A 13,895-nucleotide genomic window follows, 5' to 3' on the forward strand; every position below is an offset into this window, starting at 1 on the left:
TGATTAATCATTCGGTTGATCAATTCTTTGTGTTTGCTTTTGTGCTTAACGATTTTTATTAATTGGTTGCTTAATCTTTTGTTAGTTATTGATTTGGTCATCAATAATTAGGATTAAGTTCTTTCGTCATTGGCCCGTTTATCATTAACCATATTATTGATTTTGTGTTTCAACAAGTAAAACCGATTGTCAACTAGATTTTCATTAAGCAGTGTCAATTGTTCGGATTCAGTTTTGACAATCAACATAGCCAATAGTTAAGTCTTTTGATTTACATATTTTAACAAGAAACCGTCCAAAGAAGTTTATCATTTTCCTAACCTGTTTCAAAACCCGAACCCTGGAGTTTGGTTATTTTCATATCATTGTTTACAAACTACTCATCTAAACCGCTTGACATCGTCTGTCCACTTTAATTATTTTTATAATAAAATTTGGATTTCACTTCCACTTCCCACTGATTTACTGTGGATTCGACACATTACTGGCCCTAGCTAGTAAAGGTATTTTATAAGTGTTTTTTATTGAACTTTCGACATCGATCAGGTTCCATCTGAATTGGGTTCGGGGGTACATTTCAGGTAAAAACAACACCCGTAGATGTATCTAGAAAAGAACAAATGCCCGTTTTTTTTGTTAACCTGGTAGAAGATTTTTTTAGAGTTGTTCATGTGATTGCAAACATCTTCTTTATCTTTTTGCTAAGTATAGGTTGGCATAATAAGTAAATTAATATAAAGTAGTTAGCAAGGTTTCCTTAAAACAAATTTCATGTTTGTGTGTATTTGGCTCCTAGAGTAGCAGATGTATTGTCAAATAAGAACAAAACTTGCCTATATATTAGCTAGTAAGTAGTAACTAATTTGTGGTACAAAACCAGGCTTGCATGAGCCAAAGAATTTTGTTATGACATCGTCGAGTTCGTTTTTCTAACACCATTTTTAAGAAACCTGCAAGGGTCAATATTTCACCAATTTCTAACTTTAAATTTTCATATCAAACACTCCGGCTTGAATCATCTTAACTTAATTTGGACATAGCTTAAGCTTATTTTGAAATTATCATCAAGAACAACATTAACCTATAAATCATATATTAACTATAGATATTATTGTCTTCAAAGTTGATCAAAAATTATTATTTTTCACTATTTTTTTCTAGTACACACCAAGATCACTCAATTAATTATAGTGAAAATAAAAAATTATTCATTGAACTTTAAAAGGGACAAATTTTAACATTCCATCACCACTAGGATGCATATAGTGTATAAAACAAATCTGTACTAACATATATTAATGGGATAATTTTTCAATTAAATAAAGCTTGCATATAGGAGTTGGTTCCAAGTATCGGGCAATCCAGGAACACACCAATGACTGCAGTCTACACCCGAGCCTCCACCGTAAGATTCAGGGTGAGCATCTTTTCTCAACTGTGACAGTGTTGCGATATCCAGCAAGAAAACTGGTTTTTGCATACTTCCTAGAACTTTGTTCAAAACACCTTGGGCTTCAGGCAATCCTGCCGGATACGTTGATCCTTGTATTGGCCGTAGCTCACCGTAGCAATTCTTGGATGATGATCCCCATTCCTTTCCCCTAATTTTAAAATGAGTTCACCAAATATTAGGATTTAGTTATTTCTGAAAGACCTTAGTAGATATATGTTTTTCGTTTACTAAATTGTCAGAAAATATTGTCGCTTGGTGTAATTGTATGAAGCACTTACTTGTAATGTGAAGGAGAGATCCCTTGGAAGATTACTTTGGTCCGAGACGGGTTGACATTGAGATCGACCCATTTTGCCCATGTTGTCATGCCTTTAAAGTATGCCTCAAGGCGATCCATATCTTTTGACACAGTTGAGCCGTATTGCACATAATCCCATCTGTAGGAATAGTTGAGAACAACATATGAGATCAACATATTAATACAAACGTTAGAGAGATTGATGAATCATACGGTTGTGATTCTCCCGTGTGTGTCCACCAATGCCACGAATTGAAAATCAACACGTCCATCCCTTTCCATGCATTTCCGGATTGAATAGAATCCAATTTCAGTACTCGGCCTATGCTTTCTTTTACAATGTCCACCAAGTATGTCGAGCGATATAAATATATTGTTACTCCATAGTCCTGCACGCGCGTTTAATCATTGTTAAACACCTTGGATCGGAGCATCAATAATGATAGTATATTAATTTACATGTATAGTTTTTCAGATGATTAAGCTACTTCATTAGTTGTGATAGGATATTAGAACAAATAATGATATTCCACCTCAAGTTTATAAAATACTGTATTAATAATATAAATCCTTTTCACAAGAAAAGTGGTGGTCACATGTCATTTTAACCAGATAAATAGAAAAAAATATCTAAGGCTTTCTGAAATGATCATTAATTAACTTCCTTCCACGATTATAAAACACACTTGTGAACCTTGTTTTGTTTCATGTGAATGCTTTGTCTTCATTATACCTTAACATTTACACGTTCTTCTTAGAAGTAAATATATGAGCTAGATGCGACTTGGAATTCGTATCATGTAACTAATTCTATAAAAATTTGTATAAAAATATAAAAAGAAGGAAAATCGTCAAAATAGCCATGTTGACTTTAAAATTTATCCAAACAACTATGGAATTTGTTACCTAAATCTTGTTAGCGTAGGAGAAATGGTGGCGCAGGATAGCATGCCGTGGGAGTTTAAGGTTGGCGTAGGAGATTCTTGGCTCCGACCAATTTGACGCAGGAGGTGGTGTGCTACCAGGACCGTCTCAATGTTCGTGGAGGCCTAAATCGAACTAAAATGTTGAGGCATTTTTCAAAAATCTATTTGATGTAAACTCTCCTCCATTTCTCGGGCTTGGGACCGGCAATAATAAACTAATAAGTTTATAGTTGGTGGAGTTATTTTTCTTTTTTCGCGATTCAAACTTTCAAGTTGTATTTGACATAATAAAAAAATATAACTGTAAATTATCTAAGATTCTAACCATCGGCCGCCATTAGCTTTTTGTCCTTATTTTTATTGTATTTTTTCTACTATGGGTACCATAATACAAAATGAATCATTAATGACATGGACCTCACTCTTAACTTGTAACCCATCAACAAGTTCTTAATATAAAAATGACCCAGTTTTAAAAGATATAATACATACTCCTAAAAATATTGGAGGCCTAAAAATACTGGAGGCCCAAAGACATTGTCTTATTTGACTAGCCCATGGGTCGGGGCCTGCGTGCTGCGCAGAGAAGGAACATACTGGGGCAGGAGGGATGGGGGTTAGACTATATGTAGTGGAGGAGCGACAAATTATGGCGAGTTACGACACGTGACGTCCGGTCAGCAAATGGTAGATGTTTGTTTTTGAGGTGTAATGGTGTTGTAGCCATATGTATATATATATATACACACACATATATATATAATAATACACACACAAACAGAAGACAAGTATTTCTCTCCCCCCCACCCCAGTGTTTGTCGCCCCAAAATGGAGTAATTTCTTGCCCACTACAGGCACCCTTAGCGCATGAAATAAAGCAGTTGGTGTAGAAGCAAAAGATCAATACTATTTTAGTAAATTAAATTAATTCAAGTTCATTTTCGTAATTTTTATATTCAATGGACTATTTTGTAATGTTCCCATCAAAAAACTGTAAATTTAAGTATTTAAAAATTCTCTCTCACACATAAACACAAGTCTTCTTTTGGGCAATTGACCTTTTGTGCCGACAAGACGCAAATAAAAATAAAAACAAAGACAAAACAGTAGGGTAAAAGGTCCATCATATCGACTAAACATAAACAAAAACTGCCCATCATATTGCTTAGATATATCCCACCATCTCAAATAAGAACAATATTTTATACACATATCACTGTGAGATATCAGACATATCATCAACTAATCAATGCAAAATGGTTTCTGTACTGTTCATGTATTTCCTAATATTGGGCCAAAAATTATGTCATATGCCCATCAGATTGAACTGATACATTGTTAACCACAACTGACACAAAACCGTTTCTTTCAACAGTGCCAAATCATACATGAAATCAATATAAATTCGACAGTTGTGCATAAAGTAATATATCAACCAATAGTTAATACGAAAAGTATAATGGTTGTACAGAAATTGTAAGAGGCGGTTATGGTGGAGATCATAAATTCAGAGACCAAATTGAACTCCTTGGTGCCAAAGTTATCTTATTTACAAAATTTATTTTGTTTAGAATTAAAGTTTGTTTAGGTTTTCTAGTTCTAGTTTTTCTTGTTTCATAAGTTTAGTTTTGTCTATATAAGTCTTTATAGGGTTTATTGTTTATAGTGTGTATTTCTTTACATTATATCAATATTTATAAGGATCGGTTTTGTCATTCCAAAAGGAGGTGGCGACACAGCTTGTTGTTTGTTTATCTGCCTCTCTATTATGATCCTTTATTATAATATGATATATAGATTATTTTTTGACCAAAAAAAAGAGTCAGCTCTTGCGTTTGAGCTATCGGTTTCGTTTTCAATTAGAATAGGGGGTTTGTTATTGGTCCGGACTGATTTCACTTGTGCAATATTCAACAGTCGAAACTCGAAAGTAAGTGCATACCTGAAACGTTAGTGAAGTAAGTGAGTCCCTGTGTTGAAAAGTGGCCTTGGACACTGATGCATGAAGCAAACAAGCTAAGGATTGCCACATATTCTCACTCAGTGAGTCACCAACAAACATCACCTTCTTCCCTCTCCATTTGCTAAACAAATCCAACCCATTAAACCTATAATATGCATGTACGTATCAGATAACTTACACCTTGCGTTTTAACATGTAAAGAATTAAGTAATAAAATTGTATTTATCATCCCTTACTAGATAAAGTGTGAAACTGGCAAGACAAGTTAATTAACAGTATACTTTGTAAATATATTGTTTGATCATTTAAAGTATGTTTACAGAACAATAAATATATTATAGACCTAAAATTAATGTCATCAGTTACTTGAGGTGGCTATTTGAAATGAAGTGCACTGAAATTAATTACCAATCTATTTAGTTGTCATCACTACAGGAAACGACTTTTTGGTCCAAGATACCATAAAATTTATGATTTTAAGAAATTTCATTTTAGATTTTTAATCAAAAACTAAGCATGATTGTTACATGTTACAAATTTAATCATATTGTGATTCCATTTCACTTAGTGTTGTGAATAAAAAACAAAATTGGACAACCCATAAGTCGTACGCCTTTAAAGCAAAAGGAAGAATACCAAAGTGTTCTAATGTGGAACTTGACATGATAGTGAATGACAAATAGGAGATGTCTTTTCTAGAAAAAAAAAATCACCAAAAATCATAAAACTTCATGTGTGTGTGTGTGCAGTGTTGTAAAAATCAGTTTAGGCGGCCAAATACTTGATGACTAATTAATCCATGAGTGCTCCCTGCCTATGACAAGTACTCGCAACTCCCCAGGCGACTTACCTGACAGGCTGACAGCGCCTAGCGACTCCTGCAATCATATGTGTATGTATGAGAGAGAGGAGAATACACCTGGGTAAGTTACAAGAATCAGGTTGCCAAGAATACTTGAGATACTGAGTGTCTGAGCGGCCATTTTTGATACAATCAAACTCGGGTTTTATGTAGGGGCAACTAGAAGCTGCATAGATTGGGGCTGAATTGTCAATGACCCATTTTCCCTTGAACAAATCACATCCTGATAACTCTCTTCTCCTTAATGAACTACTTATATTATTATAAGATGGTGAAAGAGGTAATTGTGTTTTGGCCAAAGTTACAACCAGAAGAAGCAGTTGCACTTGAAGGAGAAAGATGATAGCAACCAACAAAAGACATCTCCTTTGGTAACCAAAATCCATATCTTTATTGGACTTTGGTTAGCTTAGGAGAGGGTACTGGGAACAATGCTTAATCAATAATTGTGTGTAGAAAAAGCTGCCTTTGTGCCCCTTGGTCTCTCATGCCTTTAGTACCCCCATTCAATTATTATATACAGAGAGAACATTCATCCGCATGCACATACTTACATTAATTAGCTATACATATATAAAAAAATAAAATAAATAAAGAGTGATCCGTAGATCTAAAGCGGACTAATTCATTTAAAATATGGCCAAGTTAAATAAAAAAAGCCGTTTTTATTGCTAGAGAATGTGGGACCAGCTTACTTAGTAAAGACATTAGCGAAGGACATAAAGTTATGTATGGATATAAAGTTTGTTACCAAAATGTGTATTGTGGCCTTGTGGGTAAACTTAGCCTAAAATTTATATTGGTTTAATTAATCATATCAAAACATGAAAATAATGCATAGCTTTATTACCTTATGTTTAAAGTTATTTTCTTTTTAACTAATTTCAGTTTTATGGAAAGTGATGTATGCATGGTACATGGAAAATGTGAGAGTGAGACTGAAGAGGATGGAAAGGGAGAGAATTGAAGTTTCGTCTTTTTATATTTGTTTTTCCTTTTTAATATGTTAACTTATTTTTGGAAGTACATGAACAACCGTATAGTCCTTACATATATCTTCCGTGGTTCATGTTCCATATTGTATTTCCGATGTCGATGATACAGGAAAAACTTAGTGGCCCACGACACATATTGTTTACTGGTAAGTGGCTTTTAGTTAAATACTTAAATGGTTGACTCTTATATTGTAAAAGTAGGTTTTCAAGGCCGATTACTCGCTACAAGGTATATCGTCGAGACAAGTTTCTTTAATTCCTCCTAGTTGCTAAGACCTGATTAAAGGTGGTCAACCACAATCAAAATCGCACCTAGTCGGGAATTTGAACCGATTTTGGCTTAAAAAATAAAGCACAACTCGTATATCTTTAATATTAAAGAATAAATATCATTTTTTTACTAAATTAACAATTTTTAGAATAATTTATTATTTAAAATTATATTTCTCTTATTTATATTGATCTTTACTTATTTTATTATAAATATTAGTAAATTTATGATATTTGACATATATATAATATTCAAAAATTAATTTTCTTTATATTTATCATGTCCGAGTACTCCCTGAATACTCCGAGTACACCCAACTCCCCAGTCGGCCACTTAGGGTCCGCTGGCGACTTTTGGAACCTTGATAATATGAAAAAAGAGCAAAGAAATTACAGCTAATTATAACTCTGAAAAGAATAATCATGATTAAAAATTAATAATTTGGCATTATCTTCTAATTTTTTTTTGGTACTTATTATATTAGTTTAATTTAATTTAATGTATAAAACTTTAATTATGTTTACCGGAATTAATATTTCGGTTATATATTTTCTTTTCATTTAAGTTTGTACATTACTCTGACCAAACATAATGCATAGCCTGTAAATAGATAGAAGTTTGCAATGCTTGAATAAACAACTTATGATATGATGATAGCAAATTAAAAATTCTTTCATTTGAGCCGAAGTGTTGCTTGGTTCGGGGGGCTTTTACCCTAAGACTATTAGCGAAGGTGTATAAGGACTCACAATGAAGTATAACTGGTTAAAAGATGGTGGTGACTTCAACTATGTCATACAAGTAGATTAATCATGCTTGAAGATGACTAAGGTGTCTTGAGGATTAGCTAGTTCTCAAGGGTGTCAAGGTGACATGAGGTGTAAAAAATATTTTCCTTCACCCATCTACTTACCAAAAAAATGTGGATAGACCTCTAGTCAGTCGTGTTCAAAGTGGTTCAGTAGAGACGCAAATCCGACAATGGAAAGTCAAATCCTACAAGGGTAAAAGTCAAATTTAAATTCGATAATGATTCGTCATAGCAAAACAAGTCTGATACTCATTGAACTGATAGTGGGAAATGTTAGTCAGTATGATTTGGAACTAACTGGCCGTGGTGAAGGTAGTGAGTGCCCAAGTGGAAGGACTGAGTCAAATCGATCGATGATAATACACGCAGTTTTTTGTAATACTTTTTTTTAGAAATATGAAGCAATAAAAAAACGTACTTTACAACATAAATATAAGACGCGTTTAAAAACGTTGTCAAGAGTTGAACAAAATAGAAAATGAAATCAAATTATCAAACGTTGTCAACAGTTTGATTTGTTGGAAATTTCGGTTCAAAAGCGTTACTTGGCGTGTAATGTTAAGTAACATCATGGCGGTCATGTGAAATACGGCTTGATGCAAACATTTATAGTGCTTGGTCTATGACCCGTGTATTTTTGGAGGGTTTAGTGAGATTAACAGACATTACTAAAGAAAAACTAGCCGCCCGTCAAAGTTAATAAATTTATTATAGAGAATCAACGTATTTAAGTTGTGAAACTAATAATTTACAATATCCAGAAATTGGTAAAATTTAGTTTTAGTAAATCTGAAGTTTACTCTTTGACGGCTTGATGGTACTTGCTTCCAAGTTTCCTACTTTTAAGCGTTCTAGCACTCCTAAGCCGAAATTCCTATAGTCAGAGTTCCTAAAAGTCCATGTTCCTTTGACTTTGAATATAAATGTTAATGAATCTATTTTCTTTTACTTTTTTTCTTTTTAAAACAACGAACACGGGCTAAATTCATGAAGAACTCTCAGGGTTCGATGTCATGACACCTAATCCATCCAGTGGGGCAGTGGAGCTTTAACCAGGCTTAAACCTAGGAATATGACACATGAGTGTGATTCAAACCTGCGATATCAAACAATAAAATGCCTTAGGTGAACTTAAGGATAAACTCCTTATAAGAATGAATTTATTTTCTAACAGGCTAGAATAACTCTGTGGCCACTTATGAAGCTCACTCTAAATGTACCAAAAAATTATAGATGCTTTTATATCCTCATATCATGTTCCGTATAAAGTTAATATTTCCCACTCACAATGATGGCTTTAAATCAAAAGGTCAAGCTAAAACCATTCAAGTGTTAATTTAGGATTAGTAACATTAAAGACTTCCTTGAACCAAATGGCGTAAAACAATAATCCGGTTAATCCGTTTCACATAATCTGATGTTATGCTTCTTCGTCATACCGAAGGCCATATGCATTTTGCTGGCTTGAACCATGTCTTAAATGTGCTTATAAACGCCTTGTAAATCTGCCATCGCAGTATTTGTGTATTTCACTAATTCTAACTTTCTATCTATAGATATAATATAACACATATAATTAAGACTTGTTTTGGTTGCAACTTTAAAGTCAATGATGCTCAGAATTCATGCATCCAAGTGGATCATATCAATATCATTGAACCAGTAAGTCCATTGGATTTATTATGACGACAGAACAAATCCCTAATCAGAAACGTATTGGACAGGTTGCTCGGTCATTCTGTCTTGAGTATGAAACAAAATGTTGTCTATTTTGTATTCTACGTTTACCTTTTCAAACGGCAATAATTGTGGCACAGAAATAATTATTTTATATAACGGTTACTTGTGTTAGTTGTTAGGTTAGTTAATATCATAATTTTAAAAACATCAAACGTAAAATCATTATGTCAATTTTTGCATGAGTATTACGAAACGATATTTGTCTAAGTTGGTTGTGAAAGTTCGAGTTTAGGGATATTTATCAATAATATGTTACTGATCATAAATGTAAGTTGTTAGTTTTCAAGTTTTTGATTTGGATCAAATACAAATGAACTTAACATGCTAATTGTGAGAATCAAGTATAATAGTTATATATACAAGTAGAGTAAATAATTACTCTATGATTTAATTACATATTTACTCTACTTATATAGTTGTATATATAATTACTCTACTTGATTATCACAATCACGTTAATTTCATTTGTACGTTAACATTCCTCTTAAGTTTTAGTCTACTTGTTTGGTTTATCCTTTAGAGACGTGCAAGTAGTTTGGGTAGCAAGAAATCTAATTATAAAACAGGTTGAGTTTGTATAAAATCTTTGTAAGTTTTCTTTTGTGTTGGGTTCCACGGTTCAAGGGTGAAGAGTTAGTTTTCATCGGTTTAACACTTGATTCGTTCATCAAATTCGTCTTTGATTACCGACAGTGATACAACTCGTCTTCTCATAAACTGAATTATACGACGAAGACATATTTGTGTTTTTATAGTAGTTTTAATCATTGAAAAACATTAATTCTACGTACTTCATTGTTTGAGTAAACGAGAACTTAAATAACATGTTTAACGTCATGAACGAGCAGTTGCGGGTCGGGATTAGTTAATAGTTAACAATATACTAGTTTAAGTTACTACACACTACTGAGATTGCTTGTGTCAACTGGAATTAAATTGAATGTGTCAACTATACCATATTATAAATAAATTGAACGAGTCTTCATGTTCAAACAACAAGAATGATGAATGCATAAGATAAGTCAACCCGTTGTCGTGTATATTATATTCTTTAAAATGCTAGCTAGCTTCTAATCTGACGGCAGAGAACATTTGAGGGCTCGGTCTTACATCAAGCCCATAATTAAATGTTTAATTAATTATTATATATGCCCATGCATCTTCAACATCATAATATCATTTCACTATTACACCAAAACTGATCATCTACCAACTTCTTATGATTTTCAGTATGGACCCAAATGAACCTTGATTTCAGTTTGGTTGGATTTAAAACCCATGTAAATATGTAATGAACTTGATTTTATGTTTAATATTAATGTTCAAGCTAAATCACTTTATACAATGAACAAAATAAACCTAAATCTTGACGGATCAAATTTGTAAGCATTACAAAATATTTCTTTTTATTTTTTTTTTTGAACGGCAGTTTACAAAATCTTGAATGACAATCGGAATTTAACCTGAAACTTAACAAAAGGTGAAATCATTTTACAAATTTGAACATATAAACTATAGTTGAAATGAGCCAGTTCAAGTCTAGACCGACGAACTAAAAAACAGGACATATTCTAATGACTGATTTCGGAGAAATTTTGTTTCTCGTGTTCCAGATCATTTTACATCATGATTATTACGTGGGAAAATAATTTCCAAGAAATAGTTAAATTAAACTAATAATTATACATATTTTTATTAAAACTTTGTTGGATTTAGCGACCAATTTACGACGATTTTTCGTATTGTCACACAATACTATGGCAAAGTATGGGTTTTATCATTAGAAATTTATTGGGAATTTGTTTTAATTACGTAACGTAATATTTTTGTAGAAAATTTTCATAGAAAAAACGCTTAGTAATTTGTAGTAGTGACTCGCTGAAACTCGGATCGGCTACACCTCAATATAACATAATTATTTTAAAGCGACATAAACCAAATATGGAGAAACTGATTCTGTGGATGGCTTAATTATTAAACAAATGGCCGTGGACTTGTTAAAAACGAATAAAAAGATTATTTCCTCTCACGTTATTTAGGTGGAATTATGTGGCGGATGTGATATTACTGATGTTACCTTACACTTAGCCTAAGTGTACTTGAGATTGGAGTGACTATAAATCAGCCGAATTGTAATATGTGACGTCCAGTTAGCAAATGGTAGAAATTTGTTTTCTAAGTGTAATGGTGTTGTAGCCCCTCCAATGTCACGTCACCATTTTTTATTATTTTCTTTTAATAATTAAACTAAACAAATAAAACCAATTTAGTTATTAAATTTTTTTAAATTAACTAAATAAAAGAAATATAAATTATAATCAAAATAAAAAAAACACACCAAAAAAATAAAATAAAAAATACATATAAAAATACTAATCTATTCATTATCTTCGTCCTCGTCTTCATCTTCGTCTTCGTTCTCCTCCTCTTCTTCGTTTTCCTCCTTGTCTTTGTATTCGTCCTCGTCTTCTACTTCAACGGTACGATTATCCCACACGTGTTGAACCAAATATGCCTTAAGTTAGTTATGTATCTCACTTGATGTGAGCTCGTAAATGTTTTGCGTTCGTTGTTCTGCGGTTGGTTGAGGGAACTGTTCTAGAATGATTCTTGGTATATAGTGTTGACATATTGCTTTGATAGTGTATTCTAAAATCATATTATGCAATATGATACATTGTAACATCCCGAAATTTCTAAAGTAATATTTAATATATATTATTGTGTCGGGTGAAATAAACGAGTTAGTGGAACGATAATAATAATAGTAAAATATGAAAGACTAAGTAGGATAATTAGATGGGATTAGTTATGGACCAAAAAAAGAAATATGGGCCTTAGGTCCATGGGCTTAACGGAGTATAAATACCCCCCTTAAACCCTAATCCTTTCCATTCCATCCATCTTATCCATCCTAATCTCTACACACTAAAAAAAACACACACACACACACACACTCATCCATAATCGGCCGCGAGCTAGGGGAACATTCCAAGACCAAACCGAGCCTATAACTTGGTAGATCGTGAACGTGCAAGCAAGACACAAGATTTGTAGTTCGTCACCAAGCTAACCGTAACCTTAAAAACACGTAAAGGTATGTCCGTTATCTTTAAAGTTTACATTTTTATAGACGGTTAGTCTCGAAATTTGAACCTAGAGTAGATCGGGTATAAATGAGTATTAAAGTAGCAAACTTGATGTTAGAAACGAACTTACGGCTGCATATTTCTCGTTTAAAATAAACCCTAGACCTAGTATTGAACGTTTTAATCTTAAAGACCAAAACTTTATGCTTTTCCAAGCCGGGTTTTACCTGAAAATGATGCTCACGGGTTGGTTAATACCACATCGAAGGGTTACACGTTAAAACAGAGATAATTATAGGAGTTTTGGATGAGCCGTAGCTGCTGCTGGGTAACTTCGCCTGCAGCTAAGTTCGCTGCATAATTTCGCCTTCAAGTTCGCCTATGGTTAACTTCACTGGACACAAGTTCGCCAATGGTTAACTTCGCTGGACACAAGTTCGCCTATGGTTAACTTCGCTGGACACAAGTTCGCCAATGGTTAACTTCGCTGGACACAAGTTCGCCTATGGTTAACTTCGTTGCATACAAGTTCGCTTAATGATAAGTTCGCTTAAAATGCTAAGTAAAAGTAATCCAGTACTAGACCACGAATCGGGCTAACGAATTATAAAATGAATTAAAATCCTAATGGAAAATGTGTTAATACAGTTAATGGAAATAACCCCTTTCAGGGGCTCTGCCACTTGGACCCCGCTAGGGGCTGCCGCCCCTAGAACCCCGCTGTCAGGGGCGCTGCCCCCGGACCCCCGTTCTTTGTGGGTTATATAAGGATAGGAAAGCGATATGAGTAGTAATACTTAATTGACACATGTAAATATTATACAGTTAGCCGTGACAGCTCAAGAAGGGAATAACTATTAATGGTGAACGTAACCGCATTCAGGTGAGTTTCTAGCCCCATTTCCTTGTTATGTTTTCGGGGCTGTGTGCATACTCGATGTGAAGCGTGAATACACTTACCTTAAAGTGTATGCTATAGATGTTATATGAGGTAGCTAGTATGTAATGCTTGTCGGTGCGTGAACGATCTTCGGATATTGCACGTATCGCCAAGGATAGTGATTGTCAAGTGGATATTAGTGTGTGTAAATGTTATGATGTAACTTGATTATTATGTAAATGATGTAATGATATGAAGTGTGTTGTAGACAAGTAGAGGTAGAGTGTGTTAGAAGTGGCAAGAGTCTAGTAAGAGGGTTAGTGGCATGACGATAGTACGTGGTAGGGTAAGCCTATACGTGACTTCGTTATTAAAGTGGCAAAGTGGCATAACGTTATTACGTTATTAAAGTGGCAAAGTGGCATAACGTTATTCGTTATTAAGTGGCTAAGTGGTAGGGGTAAATAAGAGGTTAAGTGGTAAGGTGAGCAGGTCGGATAGTGGGCTACGTGTCTTCGGATACGTATATGATATATGTAGTGGTTGTATGATAAGTTGCTTGATTAACTAGAACTCACTTAGCGTAGCTGACTTTTAGTATGCACGC

At 33.7% G+C, this 13,895-nt stretch overlaps 1 protein-coding gene across 1 annotated transcript; it reads right to left on the minus strand.

Annotated features, from left to right (window-relative positions):
- Window positions 1–1,123: 1,123 nt before the first annotated feature.
- LOC143600773 (protein trichome birefringence-like 38) lies at window positions 1,124–6,179 on the minus strand. Its single transcript, XM_077078362.1, has 5 exons — window positions 5,560–6,179; window positions 4,620–4,785; window positions 1,965–2,140; window positions 1,732–1,890; window positions 1,124–1,601 (listed from the first exon to the last, which is right to left on the minus strand). The coding sequence occupies exons 1-5, from the start codon at window positions 5,886–5,888 to the stop codon at window positions 1,316–1,318; spliced, it is 1,116 nt and encodes a 371-aa protein (XP_076934477.1). The 5' UTR covers window positions 5,889–6,179; the 3' UTR covers window positions 1,124–1,315.
- Window positions 6,180–13,895: the final 7,716 nt, after the last annotated feature.

Source organism: Bidens hawaiensis, unplaced genomic scaffold, assembly GCF_021521415.1.
Source record: "Bidens hawaiensis isolate Kalapana, Puna unplaced genomic scaffold, B.hawaiensis_p1.1 tig00054878_1, whole genome shotgun sequence".
NCBI lineage: Eukaryota > Viridiplantae > Streptophyta > Magnoliopsida > Asterales > Asteraceae > Bidens > Bidens hawaiensis.

Coding starts and splice junctions, on each gene's coding strand:
- LOC143600773 (XM_077078362.1), bottom strand. CDS start 5,888: ATGGATTTTGGTTACCAAAGGAGATGTCTTTTGTTGGTTGCTATCATC. Junction 2,141..4,619: donor TTACTTCACTAACGTTTCAG/GTATGCACTTAC, acceptor ACGCGCGTGCAG/GACTATGGAGTAACAATATA. Junction 1,891..1,964: donor CACACGGGAGAATCACAACC/GTATGATTCATC, acceptor CTATTCCTACAG/ATGGGATTATGTGCAATACG.